The 20534-nt window shown below is 48.1% G+C and overlaps 2 protein-coding genes across 8 annotated transcripts in view; both read right to left on the bottom strand.

Moving 5' to 3' along the window:
* Positions 1 to 456: 456 nt before the first annotated feature.
* NEIL2 (nei like DNA glycosylase 2) lies at positions 457 to 6728 on the bottom strand. Of its 4 annotated transcripts, none has more exons than XM_017830493.1 (5): positions 6646 to 6728; positions 4031 to 4346; positions 2904 to 3229; positions 2015 to 2211; positions 457 to 1666 (listed from the first exon to the last, which is right to left on the bottom strand). In XM_017830493.1, exons 2-5 carry the CDS (start codon positions 4166 to 4168, stop codon positions 1350 to 1352), a joined length of 978 nt encoding a protein of 325 aa, XP_017685982.1. In that variant the 5' UTR covers positions 4169 to 4346; positions 6646 to 6728; the 3' UTR covers positions 457 to 1349. The 4 variants fall into 4 exon arrangements, with proteins under 4 accessions (XP_017685982.1, XP_017685984.1, XP_017685983.1 ...); XM_017830495.1 differs by having other exon boundaries at positions 4031 to 4219; positions 6646 to 6716; XM_017830494.1 differs by lacking the exon at positions 6646 to 6728 and having other exon boundaries at positions 4031 to 4628.
* A 1095-nt stretch (positions 6729 to 7823) lies between these two features.
* GATA4 (GATA binding protein 4) overlaps positions 7824 to 20534 on the bottom strand; it is a 30928-nt gene continuing 18217 nt past the window's right edge. For 3 of the 4 annotated variants that reach the window (XM_017830492.1, XM_017830491.1, XM_017830489.1), the window contains 5 exons: positions 19101 to 19270; positions 15679 to 15804; positions 14305 to 14392; positions 13889 to 14031; positions 7824 to 12590 (listed from right to left, as the gene is read on the bottom strand). In XM_017830492.1, coding sequence (XP_017685981.1) covers positions 12408 to 12590; positions 13889 to 14031; positions 14305 to 14392; positions 15679 to 15804; positions 19101 to 19270 — 710 coding nt within the window. In that variant the 3' untranslated portion in view covers positions 7824 to 12407. The remainder of the gene's footprint in view (positions 12591 to 13888; positions 14032 to 14304; positions 14393 to 15678; positions 15805 to 19100; positions 19271 to 20534) is intronic. The other variant, XM_017830490.1, reaches the window with a different exon arrangement.

Genomic DNA, 20534 nt, shown 5'->3' with positions numbered 1-20534 from the left:
TTTTTTATTGTGTGTGACTATCTTCCGAAGTCCAAAGTTGGACTTTAATCATCCTTATGGGTCCCTTCCCACTCAAGATATTCTATGATTCTTTGTTTTGTAAGGGCACTGAAAGGGCGTTTCACTGACACCTTTCAGGATAGGATCAGAAGGAACATCAACCGCCTTCTTTGACACTGTAACCCTATTAATTCAGCAATCCTGTAACCTGCAACCACTCAAGGGTGTTGCAGTTCCCAGGGGAGAGGCTGCACAGGCCTTGCCTGGGAAGCAGCAGCCTAAAACAGAGGACTTTACCTCTAGCATTCCCAGTTGATTTGCAGTACATCTTTAGATCCAGTTCCCATTAAAACAAACTTCTGAGGAAAGCTCCTAGTACCATGCTCTACAAGCAGCACCAAACAGCTGACTGTTAATCAATTCCAGGTAGCTGGAATTTCCCTGTGCACCTCAGTTTTTAACCAAGAAACTACCAGAAAAGACACACTGAATTTAAGATGAACATCACCAGTTTTCCATTTCCAGCTTTTATTTTTTTCCTCAAGCAAACAATTTGTTAAAATAAACCCAAATCCACAGAGAGAGAACAGCAGCAGCTCCTGCCTCACGTACAGAGATGCTCAATAAAGAAGGTTTCATCTCTATTTCCAAACCTTTCTGCTTGCAGGTTTCCTTGGAGATCCTAAGTTTTATGCCATCTCTGTCACACACACAGTATTTTTAGGGTTTTTTTACTGTTACAGTGAGATCTGGATTTGGCAGTTTGCCACAAAGCTGAAACCTGTGAACAAGATGAGCTCCACCAAGCACTGCTGACGTAGGTTTTGTCCCCTTGAAAGGAGGGAGCTGTTCCCATCAGATCTGACAGAGGGAACAGCCCCTCACATTTAACCACACCCAGCACACAGGTATTCAGCTCCAAACAGAGGCAGGATTATTTAATTCCTAATTAATCAAGCTTTTTAGGCAGTGGGATATACTCTGTTCTGCTGACTCCACTGTGGTCAAGGGATAGGGTCACTTCAGACCACAGCAACCACCTGCTCAACACTCTACACTTTCCATCCACTGTGGTCTGAACAGGGTGACCAAAATACCTGGTCAAATCCTTTTATACTGTTCATTGTGGAAAAAAAAAGACATGTACAACCACTTTACTACTTTCTGCATCCACTCAGTGCTGCAGTGAGTCCTGTGACCTCCACTGAGCACTTAACTCTACCAGCTCACTGTCACTAAGAACCAAACTCAGCAGCTCAAAGAAACCAAGAAGACCTCCTCAAGGCAATTAGGAGCATGGTTGAGACATCACCTACCACCCTCCAGGAAAGGAGGAATGCAAAGCCAGGTCACTCCGTGACTGGGGAAGGATCCCCTTCCCCTGGCAGCACCTCAGGCTGGCACTGAGGACACCACCATGTAAGTCTTTTAAAGGCACCCAGTGGTCCAAAAGTTCCCTTTATCACTGGATGGCCAAGGGGACACTGCTCCCTCTGGTAGATCTGGAGGTGCAGCCCTTGGCCACGGAGTTTGTGGTGCAGCCAGTCAGAGCTGAACTGAAGGGCACAGTCCAGCAGACGCTCCAGATCCGAGGGAGCCAAGAGAGAGCCTTGTGTTAGTGGGTGGATCTTGGTCAGGTACAAAATCTCATTCTTAATGATGTTCCCTGGAAAGGGACAGAAATAAGGAGACAATAAGGGTCTTTCTAATCAAGATAATGCAGACTTCTGGCTCCAATCTGTGACTTCGCCCTCAAGGATCACAGCCAACAATGTCATTCCCTGTTTCAGAGGTGGCATGCAAGGAGTAGATTTAGAGCTGGGATTGGACTGGACAGAGTTCTCTTCCCTCTACCTTTGAAGCAGAACTTGAAGATGACCATGTACCCTCAGCTGGATGAGCCAGAAGCCACAAGGCAAAGGAGTAAAACTCTCAGACATGCAGCTCTGGATCTGCAGACATCCTACCCACCTTCCTCCATTTCTTGCTCTGCCAAGTATTCCCTGGAACTCACCCAGCCCTGAAAAGTATCTTTGGTCTAAGAGGGTGTAGCTGATGGGATTGGGTGCACGGAGGGCATCCAGTGCCCGGCCACGGTGAAACTCCATGGACAGGATGTCAGAAGCAGGATCAGCCCTTGGAGAGGAGCACCAGTGCATTCTGCAGTTGTAGAAAACAAGGAAGCCTCCGCTCTCAAAGTGGAGAATCAGCCTGGGAGAAGCAGAAAAGCAGAAGTGTCTCATCAGAAACATCCTTGAACCATTTGTCCTATTCTGCACCAGGCCACTGTCTCAAGGTAAGGTAGCCTCTTTAATGATTTCAGCCACAAAACGTGGTGGTGAACAATTCTCCACAGGTTGTGTGGATTCTTTCTCCTGCCCTGTGGTCCTTGGACAACCAAGGCTCCAGCAGTAGGGTCCACAGATCAGGGAAACCAATGCCAGAAGTAGCACAAAAAACTGTGTCTAAAAATGTTTGCACAGAAATGAAGTAATCCTTTAAAAGACTGCAGGATGTGGTGCATGGAGTGTGTCCCTAACAAGTACAGTGATTCCAGCTGCCCTAGACGTTTGCCATTCATCCAAGGCTTTTTTTAAACACTTAATTGGGAGAAACTGGCATCTTCAGAGCATGATTCAGCCTGGCATCCTAAAACTTCTCTAAGATAAAAATGTTAACAGAGCTGGTACTATGATCCCCAAGCTGGCAGGCAACATGCATCCCACAATTCCACTGCAGATCGAACATACCCCACACCCACTCACACCATCTCTCGTGCCTACTTATCTTAGGAATTATCAGAGAAAAATCAAGGCTAAGAGCACCCTCAGGCAAATTTAGTTTGGATAGAAGAGTGCCTCTCCAGAATGAGAGGCAGGGAGAGAGAGGGCTCCACGAAATACCTGGGTACAGGGTCCTTCCAGTCCCCCCTTTTATTGGCTCTGTTTGCTCTGGAGAACTCGTTTGCCCGGACGCTGCCGAACAAGCCGAAGTGGAAGCGCAGCCAGTGGCCTGGACCTTCTGCTGCATCTGGGGCTTCAGACCTTGAGTGCTGGAGTTCCTGCAGCTCCTCATCCTGGGGATGGGGAGCACAAACCTGTTCTTGCCCTTCCTGGACAGAAGAACCTGCCACAGCAGCAGCCTCTTTTTGCAGCACTGTCTCTTCTGCAGTTGGTCCTGAGGGACTTTCAGCTGCCACAAATGCCAGGTACAAGTTCTTCCCGTGAACCTGAGGAAAGAGGTGGGTTGTACTAAGGATCCATATAGGATCATAGAATTCACAGGCTGCTTTTGGTTGGAAGGGACCTTAAAGATAATCTCATTCCAACCCCCTGCCATGGGCAATGACATCTTCCACTGGGCCAGGTTGTTCAGGCCTCATCCAACTTGACTTGGAACATTTTCAGGGATATACTGGAGATATAGAGAGGAACACTTCCTCTGGCTGTTTCCATACAAGTGACTATTTTCTACAGCTTCTTTTAGACAGAGGGCACATCACCCCACCCTGAACACAGGATTCATCAGCATCTGAGTCATTCCCATCAGGATTGCAGGCATCCTCTCAGCATTCCTTAAGAAGCCAAGGTACTTAGATGCCACTCAAATGTACATCTCTCCCTGAGGCTCCTGTCAAGATAAAGAGACACACCAGGAGAAACACTCAGGGTTACGAAATCTGTCATAATTTTTTCTGATTCACCTCACCACCTTTTGCTGCAGGCACTTTGTGCTTCTCATTTTGCTTCCCACTTTTAATCCGAGCTGGGGCTGCACCAGCGTTTGTCCAGTCAGGTCCAAATCATCATCTGAGGGACGTCAGTCAAGTGAAGCCTCCAGCAGGACCAACCCAGTGTGACCATCTCATATATATATATATATCAACAGCACAGACATCTCAGCTTAGCCAGGGGAAACCCTGAGGGAAACACTCCCAGGTTCTGCACCTTCTGTGACCCAGATGCAGGACAAGGGTGGTTTCCCTGAGACTTGTCATGGCTCAAGAAGCTCATCTTTTAGCACAGCTCACCTGGGAGTCCTGAAGCCTCAGGGCATTCAGGTCATTCACGTTGATCTTTCGGCTGCTTCCCCCCACCTTGGCCACCACTTGTCCCACAAAAGGGGAGGTCAGCAGCTGGAACTTCCTCACTGATGGGCCCTCTGGCATCTCTAGCAGTTGTTGAAGGATTAGCAGGTCCTTCTCACACTCTTCCCTAAACTTGAAGGGAAGTTGCCACTCAGAAATACACAAAACCAGTCAGAGGCAGAGCTCACCACTGTCTCCTCACCCCAGTCTTCTTCCTGAAGTTTCTTTGAGGACCTAGGAGCTGAAGGAGTTTTCATCCCTGGGAATATATGTAATTTAATCAAACACAGCCCTGAATAATAACCTACTCTAACGGCAGTTTTTCACCCCACAAGCAGGAATTTGTCCTGGGGATCTCCAGAAGTCCTTTCTCCTGGTCTAGTGAAGGTGTCCCTGCCCCAGCACAGGGTGGGATCTAGATGATCTTTAAGGTCCCTTCAACCCAGATCATTCTGTGATTTTATGATTAATGACCCAGAACCAGCACAGGCCAGTGACCCATCTTTTTCCTGATACAGTCACCATGGAAAGAGCTGCTCTGGAGTTAGCACATCGCCACCCCTTGCTTTTCCCACTGATTGCAATGAGATGTAACCAGTTAGGGAGCATTCCTACACTCTACTAACAGCATCTGGGATCAGAAGACTCTGGATGAGGGGGAGATGAAGCAGCACCATCCTACAGCATCCTGTGGCTCCTTCCAGGAAGTCACACCAGTGCATAAGGAGTTATTTCTGGCATGAAATTCCAGTCACTTGCAGCTCTTCTGAGGATTTCTGCCAGGACTGGGTGTACAGGAAAGCTCAGTCTGGCTTTCATCCCATGGTGCCAATTCTCCCAGAGTCCAGCACTGACCAGAGGCTCAGTTTCAAGCTCCACAGCACTCAGTAGAAGGCTCTGAGGCACAGTTCTGAGACAGCTTGATGTGAAAATCAACAACAATCCTGTGCATGGTCCCCCACCAGAAAAGCCATTCCCACCTCATTCCAGCATCTCAGCTTCTTCTGCTGCCTGGGCTGGCTCAGAGACAGCAGCCCATGTTTGCATCAGCTCAGACTGACTAAAACCAAAGCTTCCAGTACCATGTGCTCCTGCCATAGTGAAGGGACAACTTTTAGCACAGCTGTGAGGAGCAGCAAGGTGTGGGAATACCTTCAACAGGAAGCAGGCAAGGCCTGTAAAAGCCTTCCTGTGCTGCAGCACAAACCAAATCCCTCTCAGAAGGGCTCAAAAGGAAAACATGTCAGGGAACATTAACGTCTTAAATCCAGGTACAGATATTAAGTGGTCACACAAACCAGCTTTACCAGGGTAAAAGACTGAACTTTAGTCCTCTGTCTCCAAGGACATGGGATAATTATTCACAGGCCTGCTCTGGTTTCACCCCAAAAAATCTGCATATTGCGATGATCAAGAGGCAGATTAAGAGAGCTAAAGAGATACTTGTGCTGCCAAAGGCACCAGAAGGAGTCTTGATCCCTGGAGTAGCATTTGGCTGCTGGACACAGGTCATCCAAGGGGTCTGCCCTGATTATCCAGGCACTGGCTTCATGTCAGGCAGCTGCTGATTCAGTTCTTAACAGGCTCACTGTGAGAGACTGGAAGTGCTGAGCACTCTATAATGTGTTAATGCCCCCCACTCCCCCAGTTGTAGCCCCTCTGACAGCAGAAAAATGCTCCTTTTCAAGAGGAGAAACTGCCCTGTTCCCCAAGACATCAGAATAACCAGCCTCTGATCCCCTTCTCTCCATGGACCTCCCTACTTCACCTTCTTCCTCTAGACCTACTTCAGTCTCTTCCAAAATGCTCCGCACTCCAAGGAGGAAGAGGAGGGTGACCAACCCCAGCCCTCTGCAGGGCATGGCACCCATCTCTCCAGGAGCATGACCACCTGAGCTGGTACCTCTACAGGTCTGAGGCACGGAGCCAGGCTTCCAGGAGAAATTCCCCCCCCGCCCCGTACGGGCTCATTTCCAGTCCTTGCACTCAGACAGAAGCCAGGAACCCACAGCAGAACAGAGCAAGGTCAAGGCTGCCCAGGTTCATCTGCCCCAAGCCAGCTCTGCCAGCTCACCTGCACCCAGGGATGGCAGAAAATCCCACTGTGACCTTACACCCCTGTACGAGGCTCCTGCAGGGATTTCAAGGTGCAGCCCTGACTCTCCACATGCAATCCGAGGGGTGCAGAGCTTCCCATCTTCTCACACTCAGCCAAGCACCAATCTGCAGCTCTCCAAAACAACCAAGCCCTGAATTCCACCCCCATTCTCACCCACATCTCCCCAGGGCAGTGGAAGCACCCACCGCACTCCCCAAAACCCCCACATTCCTACATCCAGCTTTTAAGACGCAGCTCTCCCCAGGCCAACCCCTGTGCATCCATTCGGGGAGGAGGGTGGGCAGCCTTCCCCCCCTATTGCTCCTCCAGGCTCCGCAGTCCTTCCTTTGTCTCCAGTTTCTCTTCCTCTGCCCCCGACCACCTCCCACAGCACTTTCACGGTCTCCTCTATCCACCCTCGGCAGACCCTTCTGCAACCAAACCCCTTCCATCCACCTACTTTTATGGGGGAGGAGGGCCCTCCCCCCAAATCTCAGGAGAGCTCCCCAGTTGGCTGGTGGGGGAGGAGTGGGCGGGTTTCAGGTGCTGACCTCACTCACCCCACCAGTTGTAACCGGTCTCGAGCGTCTGGTTGGACTGGGAAGGAAGCTGGGCACCCTGGGAAGAAGGGTGGGTGCTTCTGCGTGGGGGGCTGTGCTCCTGCGGAGGGTGGGGGTGGCTGAGCACAGCTCTTATAAACGTGATTTTGGCTTGAGGGTGTTGCCTCTGGGTTCAGGTGAAAGGATTTAGGCCGAAGAATAGTTGACTAATTGAAAAAATGTTAGTGAGAAGACCAAACCGATAAATCACAGTATTAGAGTGCCCTGAGGGGCTTTTCCGCTATGTGCTTTTAGGGATGTTCCCAGCTCCATGGAAAACACACTGGGTGCTTTTCCTCACTTGCATTAAAATCACAGAGTCACAGAATAATTTGGGTTGGAAGTGATCTGAAAGGTCATCTCCTTCCAACCCCCTGCCATGGGCAGGGACACCTTCCAATATCCCAGGTTGCTACAAGCCCCGTCCAACCTGGCCTTGGACACTTCCAGGATGGGGCAGTTGCAGCCCAGGGCATTTCTGGTCTATCCTGGCTTTGAGTTGCTCCATTGCTGAGTCTGTCACTTCTGGAGTTTGTCATCCTGCATTGGCCATCCCAACTTCTACAGAAGAGGCTCTGTGTGGCTCCAGGACTTGGGGACAACATTCAGTCTCCTGCAATGACTCATTGCTTATCTGAGCAATTAATTCACTAAAGATTTTAGCTTTCATTATAATCTAACATGTGGCTACACATTAAAGGGAAAACAGATATTAGGAATAAATTGTTTACTGTGAGGATGGTGAGACACTGGAGTAGGTTGTCCAGAGAAGCTGTAGCTGCCCCATCCCTGGAAGTGTTCAAGGCCAGGTTGGACAGGGCTTGGAGCAACCTGGGCTAGTGGAAGGTGTTCCTGCCCATGGCAGGGAGTTGGAACTGGACGGTCTTTAAGGTTCCTTGCAAACCCTTAACATTCTATTTTTCTCTGATTCTGTGACTTGCAAAAACATTTCCTCCATGAGGGTGGTCAGATACTGGAACAGGAACCCAGAGAGGTAGCAGGATTTTCATCTTTGGGAATATTCAAAACTTGACTGAAGAATGCTTTGAAAAACCTGATCTTTTTCCCTTCTGACTTAAAATCACCCTGTAATTCTATCCTTATGAGCTTCCTGGGACATGACTCACTGCACCATTTCTTCTCCAGGTGCACTTAATATCTTATCATTTACCCCCATCCCTCTCCAAGAAGCCCATGAGGGCAAACAGAGTCAAGCAGAAACCTTCTGATTTTATTATCATTGTTTTATTTCCATTAGTTCTAAAGGTGTAGAAGTTACGTGGATTGGTAGCCATACTACTTCATAATAGATATTTTTTTACATCTTTAAATAATTACAGCTTGTTCAGTTGGTTGGTTTCCCTCTCCCCCTTACAAAGAAATGTCTGTTTCCATGAGACTTTCCCAGATGACATGGGAAGCTTCAAACTTTATACATGGGGAGAAAAAAAAGGCAAAACAAAACATAGTCACAGCTTCAATGTTGCATTGAGTTGGTGATTGGTTTTAAAGCTCCCTTGCAATATTCCTGAGCTCCTCCTGATTGCACCCTCTCCATCTAAGCCCATAACGTTGCAAGTGATCCAAGGATCTCTTCTGATCAGTTTACAAAGAGTAGCTGAAGTGAATCAAGATATTGCACTTCCACAAAGAGCAAAGACATTTGGAAATGGTTAAGTGACCTTTTTACTGCCCTGTCTCCCCATCCTGCTTTTCAGCTGCTCATTTCACTTCGGTGGCCGCTGAGCCATTGCCAAGGGCTGGTTTGACACAACCAAACCTTGTGCTACAAAATCTTTCAGCATCAACATTTTCATGATTAGTGATGATCTCTATGGGAACGAGTCCCACAAATGTATTTATATTCGTGCTGAAGTGTTTTGCAGGAGTGGGCTCTTCCCTCTCGCTCCTCAGGGCAGGGATAGTTCTCACTCCTGCATTTGTGGAGGACCTGGCCTGGAATGGTCCTCACAAGGTTCTCCAGCAATAATAGCAATAATAATAGCAATAATTACCTTGTCTGGGTCTCTAATAATTGTATCTAGTTTAATTACCAAAGCAGGCTTGAAATGCTCCCCCCATCATGGGCAGGAAAGCAGAGCTCACGTGGAACCTGGAATTTTGTGAGTTACCCCTCCTGCTAGAAGGAGCTGAGTGTCCTGAAAGTTGGTGGCACTTTTATCCTCTTGTCTTCTGAGTATCCCTTCATCTGTCACTTCCAGAGTTTGTCCTCCTGCATTGGCCTTCCCAGCTCCCACCTTTGAGAAGGGGCTTTGTGTGATTCCTGGGCTTTGAGACAACATTCAACCTCCCACAGTGACTTGTTGCTTGGGACTCCCCAAGTCTGAACAGTTAATTTACTGATGATTCTGCCTCTTATTATAATCTAACATTTATGTGGAAAAACATTTGCACCATGAGGGTGGTCAAACACTGGAACAGGAAATCAGAGAGGTGGCAGGGTTTCCATCCTTGGGAATATTCAAAAGTTGCCTGAGAAATCTGATCTCATCCCTTCTGATTTAAATTACTCTGTAATTTGATGATTACGAGCTCTGAAGGAGAGGACCTGTCATTTATGGTGAGTTTGTACACCACCTAAAATGATGGCACTGCATTTGAAGTCAGTCTCTAAGCACCTTGATATCAATGTTGGCCAGAATAAATGTTCCTGGATCAAAAATAGCTTTACAACAGTTTTGGGTGATTGAAAAGAACTGCAGAACCAGGTGTAGCCAAAATTCTACTGCTTCTGGTGCAAATAGGGGGACAAAAGAGCTGAATTCGACCTCTAAGTAGTTGTCCTCAAAGCCTAAAGTTGTTCTCACAGCCCCCAGAGCTTCACCTTTTGAAAGCAGACATCTTGTTCTGCCATTAGAGTCTTGTGAATGCTTCTCACTCTGCTTCAAGAATTATTTTTAAGGCTTTGAGAAAGGGTAAAAAACATTTAATAAATCTCTGCTGTGGTCATTTAGATAACCTGAGGGAGCATAACCACACTTAGGTTCTGCAGGGATTTTCCCCCCTGGCATTGCAAGCATAGTCCTTTATGACATCTTGGAGTGTTTTAAGGATAGAAGAAAAATTCCACCTGGGATTTTTGGCTTTGAGGGGAGGAGGAGGAGCACAGCAATAAGGCAGGGTGGGCAGAACCAATGGGAGCATCAGTATGGAAAGAGAAATGGGGGAGGGGGTTGATCTGAACTTCTCCTCTCCAAGAGGCCGCTTGCTCCCCTTCCTCTCAGGTTATCCAGGGTAGTTCAGGGTATCTCCAATATGTGCATAAGCCAAGTGGTTCATGCATGTTGTGGTGCTCTGTTGTGGCCTGGAATTCACAGGCAGATCCCAAGAGAGCTCAAGTGTCATTTACAAAGGAATTTAGTTCAAGGAGGAGGCTGGTTAAAAATCTTCACGCCAACAGAGAAACACCTTTGTGTTTTCACCCCAAATTCGTATTTTTATGTGCTATTTCTCCTCCTCTCTGCAGCCTGCCAGGCCTGAGCAGAATCACAGAATCTCATTTATTTTTATTCATGTTTCACAGATGTCTTTTCCTCATCTGTAATTAGCACTAATGAGGCTAAACACTGCATTAGCCCAGCAAGGCAGGGTGGAAACTCTGGTGCAAACATCATGCAGCCGTTCCCATGGCACCATTGCCATGGTGTTTTTCTCTAGGGATTGCAGAGGCTCTGTCACCCCTCCAAATCCCTGCCAATCTGAGTTACGGAGAGCAAAGGGAATGTGGAAGGGTCCAGGTCTCTGCTGTGCCAGTCCTAGTCTTTCTCATGACCAATCCAATTGAATCCTTCTCCTTAGAGAGGCTAAGGAGGAAAATGGTGAGTTCAGACAAAGACAACATAATGCCCTTCTTTTGCTTCAAACCTGTACGTGATTTTCCTCTTCACCAAGCCTGGTGTTTGGGTGGAAACACTCCCTGTGGGAATGTTAAACAGCAGGAGACAGAGGATGGCACATTTGGGGTGGGATGCACAATCCCTCTTAGAAATTTTCACTTGGTAGTTCCACACTCGAGTTATGGATGCAGGGAGGAAAAGAGAGGAGCTGGGAAGACAGGAAGGGGAACAGAGTTTGGGAGTGGACAGAAAAAAGGGTGGGGAATCTTGTAGGATAAGGTCTCCCAAAAATTCTCTGCCTAGACAGGCAAAGCTGTCTCTCCTTGGAAATATTGATGAAAACACCATGGCAAGCATCTGGTGAAGAACTTGGACTGCACAGGAGAGCTGTGGCATCTACAATGCTGGAGTTTGTTAAGCACATGCTAAAGACAGAGTAGGCAGGGCTGGGTTAGGCAGAATTGATCCCTTTAGGGAAAGGGAATGAGTCAGTGAGCTCTCAGCACCTCTTCCAACTCCATTTGCTACAATTCCCTGGTTCTTGAGAGCCATACGGGCAAGAAAATAGACAAGTCTTGTTTAGTACTCATGCAGGAATGGAGTTACACTTCTCTTGCAGGCAAGCAAGTCTGTGCACATGTTTGGTAAAGAAAACAGCCCCTGCCACCTCCATGAGAGGCTGGAGCCTTTGCTTGTTGCCAGAGGTGAAATCCTAAAGGATTAGATGTGGGAAATGGTCGCGAGCCAGCTGTTAGGGGAGGAAGTGGGCACTCACAGTACAGCCAAAAAGAAGTGACAGTCAGATTTCATCAATGACATCCAAACAACATAAAAGTAGGCAAAATAATTAAATTATCTATCTCAAAAGCAATGGCACAGCAGTGTTAGAAGAGCATCTTTCACTTGCTGTGCACTTGAATCATCTCTAAGCCTGGCTTGTTACTATCCATAAGGGAAGAGCCCAGCCATTTCCTCCAGGATTTGATTACCAACGTGGATCTCCTCTACCTGCTTCCAGCAGGTTCCTTCTTCCAAAATCCTGCTTTGACTTTGGATAGACCTTCTCCAGGCTGAGCCAACAACCTCTTGGAAACACAGTCCCATGATTTCATAATGATAAATAGGAAAGGAGTTACTATTAAATACAGACATTCATCAGCTTTCCAGACCATCTAGGAAAATAAAGATAGTGCTCTACATGTGTGAGCTGAGGAGGGGGAGGTGTCTATTTTTTTCTCTGCCCTAGATCATATCAAATCCACTAAAGCCACTAAAGAATCTCTAGTGAAGTCTGTTCAGCAAACTGTTCTGGAACTGGCTCCATTTGGTGGAAGATCACAGAATTTGGGTAATGAGAAGACAGTGGCATTTTCTTCTGATCAGGGAGAGAATGGATGGTGACAGAAGAAAAGAAGTGGCTCTGCTCCACCATTGTCAGAGTCTCAAATGCCAAATCTTTTTAAATAAAACTCAAGAACTGGGTCCATCTGTGTGTTTCTGTTTCATAGAAGGTGGTGACAATCAAATAGAGAGGCTCATTTAAAGTGGGGGGAAATGCTTCGTATCCAGTAGTTACTTTGAGATTTTCGTCTCTGCTTCATTAGAGCTCTCCTGGACCTCAGATCAGTCCTCTTTACCTCTTTGCTGGAACATCTTACAAAGGAAAGAGAAGGCAGGAGAGCAGGAGAGGTGGGAAACAGCATTGACGTGGCATCTTCTTCATCTCTTGAGCGGATCAGCCTGAAGTTGGTGGGTGGGAGCCCAGGTTATGCAGTTATGATGTCCCCGTGGTTCTCAGCTAACACCAGGCTGTTCCAGGAGTCCTGTTTGGAGCTGGTTTGGGGAGACTGGCTGATGGCTGACTGGTAACCCTGCGGGGAAAGCTTCAGAGCTGAGATCACAGGATGAATGGAGGATCCATGGCCGGACATGGCAGAGACTGAGAATGCCTGTGGAAAAAGGAGAATCCTGTGAACAAACCTTCCAACCATAGAAGAACATGTGAATCCATTTAGCTGGTGCTATTGTAATAATGTCTCTGGATTTGCTGCAGATTGCAGCTTATGTGTGATACCTTGGGCAGTCTCTTTCCTTCTTTTTCTAGAATCATGGAATCACAGAAGGGTCTGGGTTGGAAGGGACTTTAAATATCATCTTGTTACAACCCCCCTGCCATGGGCAGGGACACCTTCCACTAGACCAGGTTGCTCAAAGCCCTGTCCTACCTGGTGTTGAACACTTCCAGGGAAAGACCCTGTTCTTTCCTACTGCTGCACACACGCCATGTGGTTCTCTTTTAAATGTCAGAAATTATCATTTTGCTTACCAAGGCTTAAAATTTTGTTGGCCTTGGGCTTTTCTGGCTTTCAAATGAAAACATCTTGTGTGAATCCACATTGTGCTGGTCCTCAGACATCTAGTGGTGGCTGTGGTACAGATCACACCACTTTACCCTGCAGCTCTCTGCCCTCATGCTCATATCACCCAACACTCAGCCAGCCAGTGCAGAGAAAGTAGGGAAATATTGCCAGGGCTTCCCTTGCTCAAGACAGATCAAATCATAGAAAGGTAATGGGTATTTTTCTGCTATGGGACATGTAAAGCTGCCCAACTAGAAGGAATTTAATGTTTTCAAACAGCAGAATTTAATGTTTTCAAAAAAGCTGCTACTTCCTGTTGTCTGTTCAGAACAGCCACACATCATTAAAAAGCCTAATTCACAAAAATCTGGGGTTTTACCCCATCCCGAAGGATAAATCTCTCTCTGAGAACTCCTAGACCCCTGAGGTGAAAAGAAGCAGCCTTTTTCCATAGAAATTCATAGAATCATAGAATGGTTTGGGTTGGAAAGACCTTAAAGATCATCTCGTGCCAACCCCCTGCCATGGGCAGGGACACCTTCCACTATCCCAGGTTGCTCCAAGCCCCATCCAACACGACCTTGAACACTTCCAGGGATGGGGCAGCCACAGCTTCTCTGGGCAACCTGTTCCAGGGCCTCACCACCCTCACAGGGAAGAATTTCTTCTTAATATCCAATCTAAACCTACTCTCTTTCAGTTTGAAGCCATTCCCCCTTGTCCTGTCACTCCAGGCCCTTGTAAAAGGTCTCTCTCCATCTTTCTTGTAAGCTCCTTTCAGGTACTTACCTCTAAGTACCTAAGTAACATTTTGAGGATGTTCTTCTCCCCGAGTCTACTGTCCTAATTCCAATCTTTGTCCCACTGCCATCACCTCCCCTCTGTACCTGAGAAACGGGGCTGGGGTGCCCGTAGTGAGATGAGAGCCCGGGTTCGGTTTTTATGGGCCGCATTTCCTCGGTGGTTGTGGCGCTGCTGCTGCTGCTGGTGGAGCTGGTGGTCGGGGTAAGACTCTCGCTGCTGGATGGGCCTGGGAGAAAGCAGGTGGAAAACCAGGCTCTTTCCAAAGACCTTTCAGTGCAGAGCTGTACCCACCCACCCACCAAGAAGTTAGTGTGGTAAAAATAGATTAAAAAGTAGCGGGAAGGGCTTTGTTGCTGCTGAAAGGCATTCAGACATTCCCCATTTCTTCTGGAAAATCAGCCTGTTTTGTGGTTGGATCTCTGGCTCATACAACAGTGTGGTCAGAAACACAAATGCAAACTTGTACACATATCATAAACTCCTCCTGTTCAACACTCACCTGCTGGTGTCTTTGTTTTGTTAAGGTTCTTCGGCTTGCGCTTCCTCGTCTGAATGCCCTCTTTTCTCATTGCTAAAGGCCTTGGAACCTGTGGATCCAAGTAGAAAAGCCCATTGGTTTCTGAATGTCCTTAAGGTCATCTAGGAGAACGTGATTCCAGCTCTACCTTGTGGGCTCCATGAAAACCAGGTGATTTAACTGGAAACAGCAACAAGATGGAGCCCAGATTCCCTGGTCTCTTCTGTGTGAAGAGAGATGTCAATGCTCCAAGATGTGCATCCAAATGGGAATAGGTAGGCAGCTCACACCCTGGGTACTGAGTGTTTTAAGGCCAGAAGGAACAACAACTCATCTGATTGAATTTCCTGTATAACTCAGAACAAAAACACTCTTTTTGGCTAAAGAGTAGATCTTTAGCCAAGATCTACTGCTTTTGGGAAAGGTACCAAGCCTGTGTGGGCTGACCCCCCTTAGGAGCTGATCCCACTGAAGTGGGACAGTCAGAAACATGCTGGGATTTCTAGGAATAATTGGTAAGGCTTCCCATTTGTCTTCCAGCTTTGACCTGTCTCTCATGAATCCATCTACTCTGAGTCACTGAACATCACTGAAAGCAAATTTAGTCAGGTATAAACTGTTCAAGCAATAAATACAGGAAAATAAAGCAATTATTTATTGCTTTATATGATTTTTATTGTATTTAAAGGTGTATAAAAATGCTAGGAGCAACAGTCATAGAATCCTGGAATGGTTTGGGTTGGAAGGGATCTTAAAGACCATCTAGTTCCAACCTCTCTGCCATGGGCTGGGGTTGGCCACTAAGCGACCACCAGGGTGTTGAAGGCCTCTGAATCTGCCATGGGGGTGATCCTGTTGTCACTGACTGATGAGAGAAAGGCTGAAGATTTGCATCTTGAAGTCCTGCTATGCCTTGGCCTCCAGCAGGACTCTTCTGGAGATATCACACATGACATCAATACACAAAGGAAGAGACTGTCTAGACTTTTCTGCAAGAAAAGTCACCCATCAGTCCCTGACAAGTCTACAGCCAAGTTGTAGCTGGGATCTGACACCCTGGTGGAGGAGCTAGGTGGGAAGAATCTGGGCCTGAATTTAGGTGGGAAGAATCTGGACCTGGTTTTATTAGGTTTTAAGACTTTGTTGCAGAGGGGACCTAATGAGTATGTGAGAAATGCCCTGCATGCATCCCTTGCCAGTATAACCAGGATGTTGAGGGGCACTAAAACCCAAAGGAACATCAGGAAAAACAGCTCTGGGAGAGCACAGAGTTGTGCAAAGAACTCAATTCCCGGCTTGGTGCTATGGGCACCCTCCCACAGAGAGTAGAAATCACTGTGTTGATCCACATTTTACCCCATGGAGCTTCATGTAGAGTCCACAGGCATTGCAGACGGGCTCTCCCTCGGCGTTCCTGCGCCACAGCGTGGTTGTGGTCGTGTGGCAGTTGGCACAGGAGAGGCCGACGCGGCGAGACGCCGACTGCGGGGAGATGCAGAGAGAGAAAACTCATCAGCCCCCCCCTGTTGCCACTAGCAGCGTCCCAGATCCCAGTGAGCTCACACCAGTATGCCCCAGGTTTTCCTTTCCTCTTGCCTCTCTTATTTCTCTGTTTTTTCCTCTTTCTTGTCTTTTGCAGTGGGTGACACAACTGCCTTTTGCTGCCTCTCTCGCCTTTTGGCTTCTGCTCCACTGCCTTTCCACTGCCTCATGCCTGCCAGGATGTCTCAGCTGTCCTGGCACATCTCAGATGGTGCCAGAGACATAAAATAGAATCATTTAGGTTAGAAAAGACCTCCAAGATCATCAAGTGCAACCTTTGATCCTCACCTTGTCAACCAGACTAGAGCACTGAGTGTCATGTTCAGTAGTTTCTTGAACACCTCCAGGGATGGGGACTCCACCACCTCCCTGGGCAGCCCCTTTCAATGCTTAACCACCTTTTCAATTAAGAAATTCTTACTGATGCCTAGCCTGAACCTCTCCTGGCACAGCTTGAAGCCATTTCCTCTTGTCCTGTCCCTTGGGAGCAGAGCCGGATCCCCCCGGCTCCACCCTCCTGTCAGGAGTTGTGGAGAGTGAGAAGGTCCCCCCCGAACCTCCTTTTCTCCAGAATTACACATCACCTGAACAGAGGCCCAGACCGCCAGCAGATCTAGTAGCAGCTTGGAGACCCTCTACACCTGTACACACTTACACTAAGGTGTCTGGATCTCAGACTGTCCCACCCTTTCAGACTTCCAAACCCTTCACTTTCCAGGCATATTGGCTATCCCAAGAAGATGTTTTCAATGCCATGAACATTACATACTCCTTTCTAGCTTTATGTGATGTGGCTCATGTGGCTTGAGGGGAAGATAAGAAAAAGAGAGCTTCCAGCAGCGTTGTCTTCCTAAAAGTCAGTGTGATAATGGATAGGAATCCCCACTAACGTGCAGGGAACAGGCCTTCTGAAGTTCCCTTTCTGAGTGAACTGGTTTAGCTTAAAAGGCCACAGGAGAAAGCAATGGGCTTGAAAACATAAAAAATACAAGTTTTGAGCTTGGAAGCTGAGTGGGAGGTGGAAGAGGAAAAAGCCACGTGTTCCACACCTGCCTGACTCCTCCCAGCATCCTTCAAAGCTCAGCTCTTAGAGGCTGAGGATAAAGTCTGAATGGGCAGGGGTCAAATTCCCTCTTTGCTTGCTGATAAATTTGGGACTGAACAGAAGGATGAGAGCTGTGTGATAATGTCTGTTCTCGTGAAAAGGAGCCTACAGGGAGGAAATCTGGTGGTCTTGGACATCCAGCCAGCTCTGCAGCCCTGAACAGCACAGCTGGCATCTGTGTAATAGGGTGAAAGCCTGGGAGATGAGGACCTGGCAGCTACCAGGAATTTCCTCTGTGATCTTTGCCACAGCTTTCTCTCCATGTCTTTTCCCTCATTATTAAATAGGATCAGTTAATCTACAGCTGTAGCACAAGAAAAAATTGAAACTCAGAGTAATTCTTAAGACTTTGAAAGCTGGAAACCCCTTTGGTGCATAGAAACCAAACTTTAGTTGTAATCTCACCATGTTTTAGCTTTGGTCATAAGTGGAGTGAGAGCTTAAGAGAGAGCTTGCAGCAAAGGCAAAGATCTCCCCTAGCAGGGCTCTCTGGAATATCTGTCTCCAAAAAAACTGGATTACACAATCACAGATTAAACCAAGTCACTTGCACTGAATATATTTATTTAGGCAGATCAGTTGGCATTACTTTCACCACACCCCTGTGTTGCATCCAGAGACATGTCCTCCTTTTCTTCATAGAAATTATATTCTAGAGGAAAAAGCAGAAATTTGGCCACTTTTGCAAGATTTCCAGATTGCCAACTGCCCAGCCAAGTGACAAAAGTGCGCATAAGGATCTGCACAATTCATGGATTTGTATTTCTTATGGAGTTTTCCAAGCCTTATCCCGAGACTGTGCAGAGATCCACTGCTGTAAAGGACCAACCCTGGTATCCAATGGGCCATTCCTGACTGACTACACAGATAATCTGTAGGCCAGGAAATGAGAGAGGGAAGGTCCTGGGTGCCAAGGCGAAATCCTGCCTGGATCGGTCGGTGCAGTGCCTGGAAGGGGTTTTCACAAGAGGGCGCTGGGTGTCTGTAGTTGGTGGCAGCGCTCGAGCTGCCGGTGGCATTTTTGACGCTTTCAGGGGACGGCCGGGTTTGAGCACAGACAGGTCTGAGCGACGCAAAGGGCAGGGCAGGTTGGTGATGGAGCCTCGTGGAAGCCAAGGATTGGGAAAACAGGCTCTCAGGGGTACCTTAGTGGCTCCTTTCTGCCTGAAGTTGTGATGTACTCGTGTCCCTGAGGACACAGAGACCTTCCCAAAGGTCCCTCACCAAAATGGGCAGGGACAGACAGGATATCAATGTCAAGCTCATAAAATCCCAGAATGGTTTGAGTTGGAAGGGCCCTTAAAGCTCATCTTGTTCCAACCCCCTGCCATGGGCAGGGACACCTTCCACTATCCCAGGTTGTTCCAAGCCCTGTCCAACCTGGCCTTGGACACTTCCAGGGATCCAGGGGCAGCCACAGCTTCTCTGGGCAACCTGTGCCAGGGCCTCACCACCCTCACAGCCAAGAATTTCTCCCTAATATCTAACCTAAATCTACTCTCTGTCAGTGTAAAGCCATTCCCCCTTTTCCTGTCATTCCATGTCTTTGTGAAAGGTCTCTCTCCATTTTCCTTGTAGGCTTTCTTCAGTTACTGGAAGGCCACAGTTAGGTCACCCCAAAGCCTTTTCTTCTCCAGGATGAACCTTTCTGTCCCCCAGGTTCCTCATGCATACCCCACCCTGACTCCACAGATTTTGGGATACCCTGACCTGCCCCTCAAGCTCTGTTTCAGCTCAACCAATGGAGCCAGGACTAGGATATCCAGAAAAGGTGTCCAGTCACCAGGAAGTGAGAGGGGTCATCCAGCAGTTACCAGGCAATAAGGACCCTAGGGGTAAGAGGGATACTACAGCAAAGAGTGGCTGTTGCTAAATCAACACCAAAGTACTGCTCTTTGTCCTAGAGCCCCTTGCACTGCCTGGCCTGAGTGCCTGGAGAAGTGGTCTGGACAGTACAAGGCCTTGGAGTGTCACAAGCACGAGAAAATCTGACTTATTTTGGATATCTGGACCAAAACCACCTGAGCTGGGCAGACAGGGACCCAAGGAGTTGAAACATCACTGTCACCTCCATCTAGCCCAGGTCTGTGCCTCCTCCTCACCCCACACGCGCTGTGTGATCGGGACTTACCAGCCTCCTCTGGGGTTTGAACAGGGGCCGGTTGATGCCGTTCATCTTGTGGTAGAGCCCGCAGGCGTTGCAGAGGTAGTGCCCTGTGCCATCCCTCCTCCAGAGTGGGGTGGACATGGCCCCACAGTTGACACATTCTCGCCCCTCGGAATAATCGTCAAAGAATTCTGCTGCCATGGCAGGAGAGAAGGGAAAACACTCGGTTAATTAGGTGACCATACATTTAATTACTGCTCTGGTTCTCAGCTTAGCCCAGAAGGGACATTTTAAAAAATCACAAAATATTCAGGTTTTGTAGGTTGCAAGAAACAGCTCTTCCTTTCCCGAGGAAGCCCCCAGAGTTATTGGGAAGAGGGACTCCTTTCCCTGCCATACAGTGTTGGCTGCAGGACTTCAGTGGCAGCAGGGATGTGCTGGGACACGGATACCGGGAGACAGAAATAGAAACCTTCCCTTCTGCTCTGACGTTATCCAATTTTCAGGACTGGACATAGCCAGGGCAAACAGATTGGGACAGGCAAACGGCCGTGTTTACAATCCAGACAAATTCCTGTGACCATGGATAAACACAGGCCTGGACCCACAGAGCAGAACTGCTCTGACATCAAAGAGCTGCCAGAGCGTCTCAGTGGGGCAGGAAAGCTGTGCCGTGTGCTCTGCTCCCCCGTGGAAATGCTCCTCACCCAGCCCATCCCAACTCCCTCCCAGCTCCAGAGAGACAAGGGAGGAGATGTTCATGTGCCTCCTCCCTGTTCTCTGCAAGAGAAGCATGTCCTGAGCTACACAAATCCATATGTTCAACATGAAGGTTCCCTGCCCATGGCAGGGGGTTGAAACAAGATGATCTTTAAGATTCCTTCCAACCAAAAATATTCTATGATTCTGTGATTCTAACCCCAGCTCAGGCTGACAGATAAGAGGCATCATTGGGCATTAATACGTGTCAGAGGCTCAGCTTTTGATGGAAATCTCCATCGTGCTCGATGTCACTATCCAGGGCTTGGTGCACTCACCTATCACCTTCCTGGTTCATCCTGCACCAGGCTCAGCTGCAGATGTGATATGAGAGCGGGGACAATTGGGCCTGGAGTGACAGGACAAGGGGGAATGTCTTCACTCTGACAGAAAGCGGGGTTGGATTGGATGTTAAGAACAAATCCTTCCCTGTGAGGGTGGTGAGGCCCTGGCACAGGTTGCCCAGAGAAGCTGTGGCTGCCCCTGAATCCCTGGAAGTGTCCAAGGCCAGGTTGGACGGGGCTTGGAACAACCTGGGATAGTGGAAGGTGTCCCTGCTCGTGGCATAGGGTTTGGAAGGAGATGATCTTTAAGTTCCCTTCCGTCCTAAACCGTCCTGGGATTCTATGAACTGCCCTGGGCTGGGCCAGTCCAATCCCTCTGACTGTGGGAGGTCCAGATCATCTGCAAGGCGATGCA

The sequence above is a fragment of the Lepidothrix coronata genome, unplaced genomic scaffold (assembly GCF_001604755.1).
Source record: "Lepidothrix coronata isolate B3197 unplaced genomic scaffold, Lepidothrix_coronata-1.0 Scaffold179, whole genome shotgun sequence".
Classification (NCBI taxonomy): domain Eukaryota; kingdom Metazoa; phylum Chordata; class Aves; order Passeriformes; family Pipridae; genus Lepidothrix; species Lepidothrix coronata.
The sequence above is the reverse complement of the archived record's forward strand: the minus strand, read 5'-3'. Positions and strand labels throughout refer to the sequence as shown.

What these genes read in the sequence shown, in the direction of transcription:
- NEIL2 (XM_017830493.1), bottom strand. Translation starts at nt 4,168, where the DNA reads ATGCCAGAGGGCCCATCAGTGAGGAAGTTCCAGCTGCTGACCTCCCCT. An exon ending in TGAGGCTTCAGGACTCCCAG is followed by an intron (nt 3,230 to 4,030) that starts GTGAGCTGTGCT and finishes CTCTTTCCTCAG; the next exon opens with GTTCACGGGAAGAACTTGTA. An exon ending in TGGAAGGACCCTGTACCCAG is followed by an intron (nt 2,212 to 2,903) that starts GTATTTCGTGGA and finishes TGCTTCTCCCAG; the next exon opens with GCTGATTCTCCACTTTGAGA.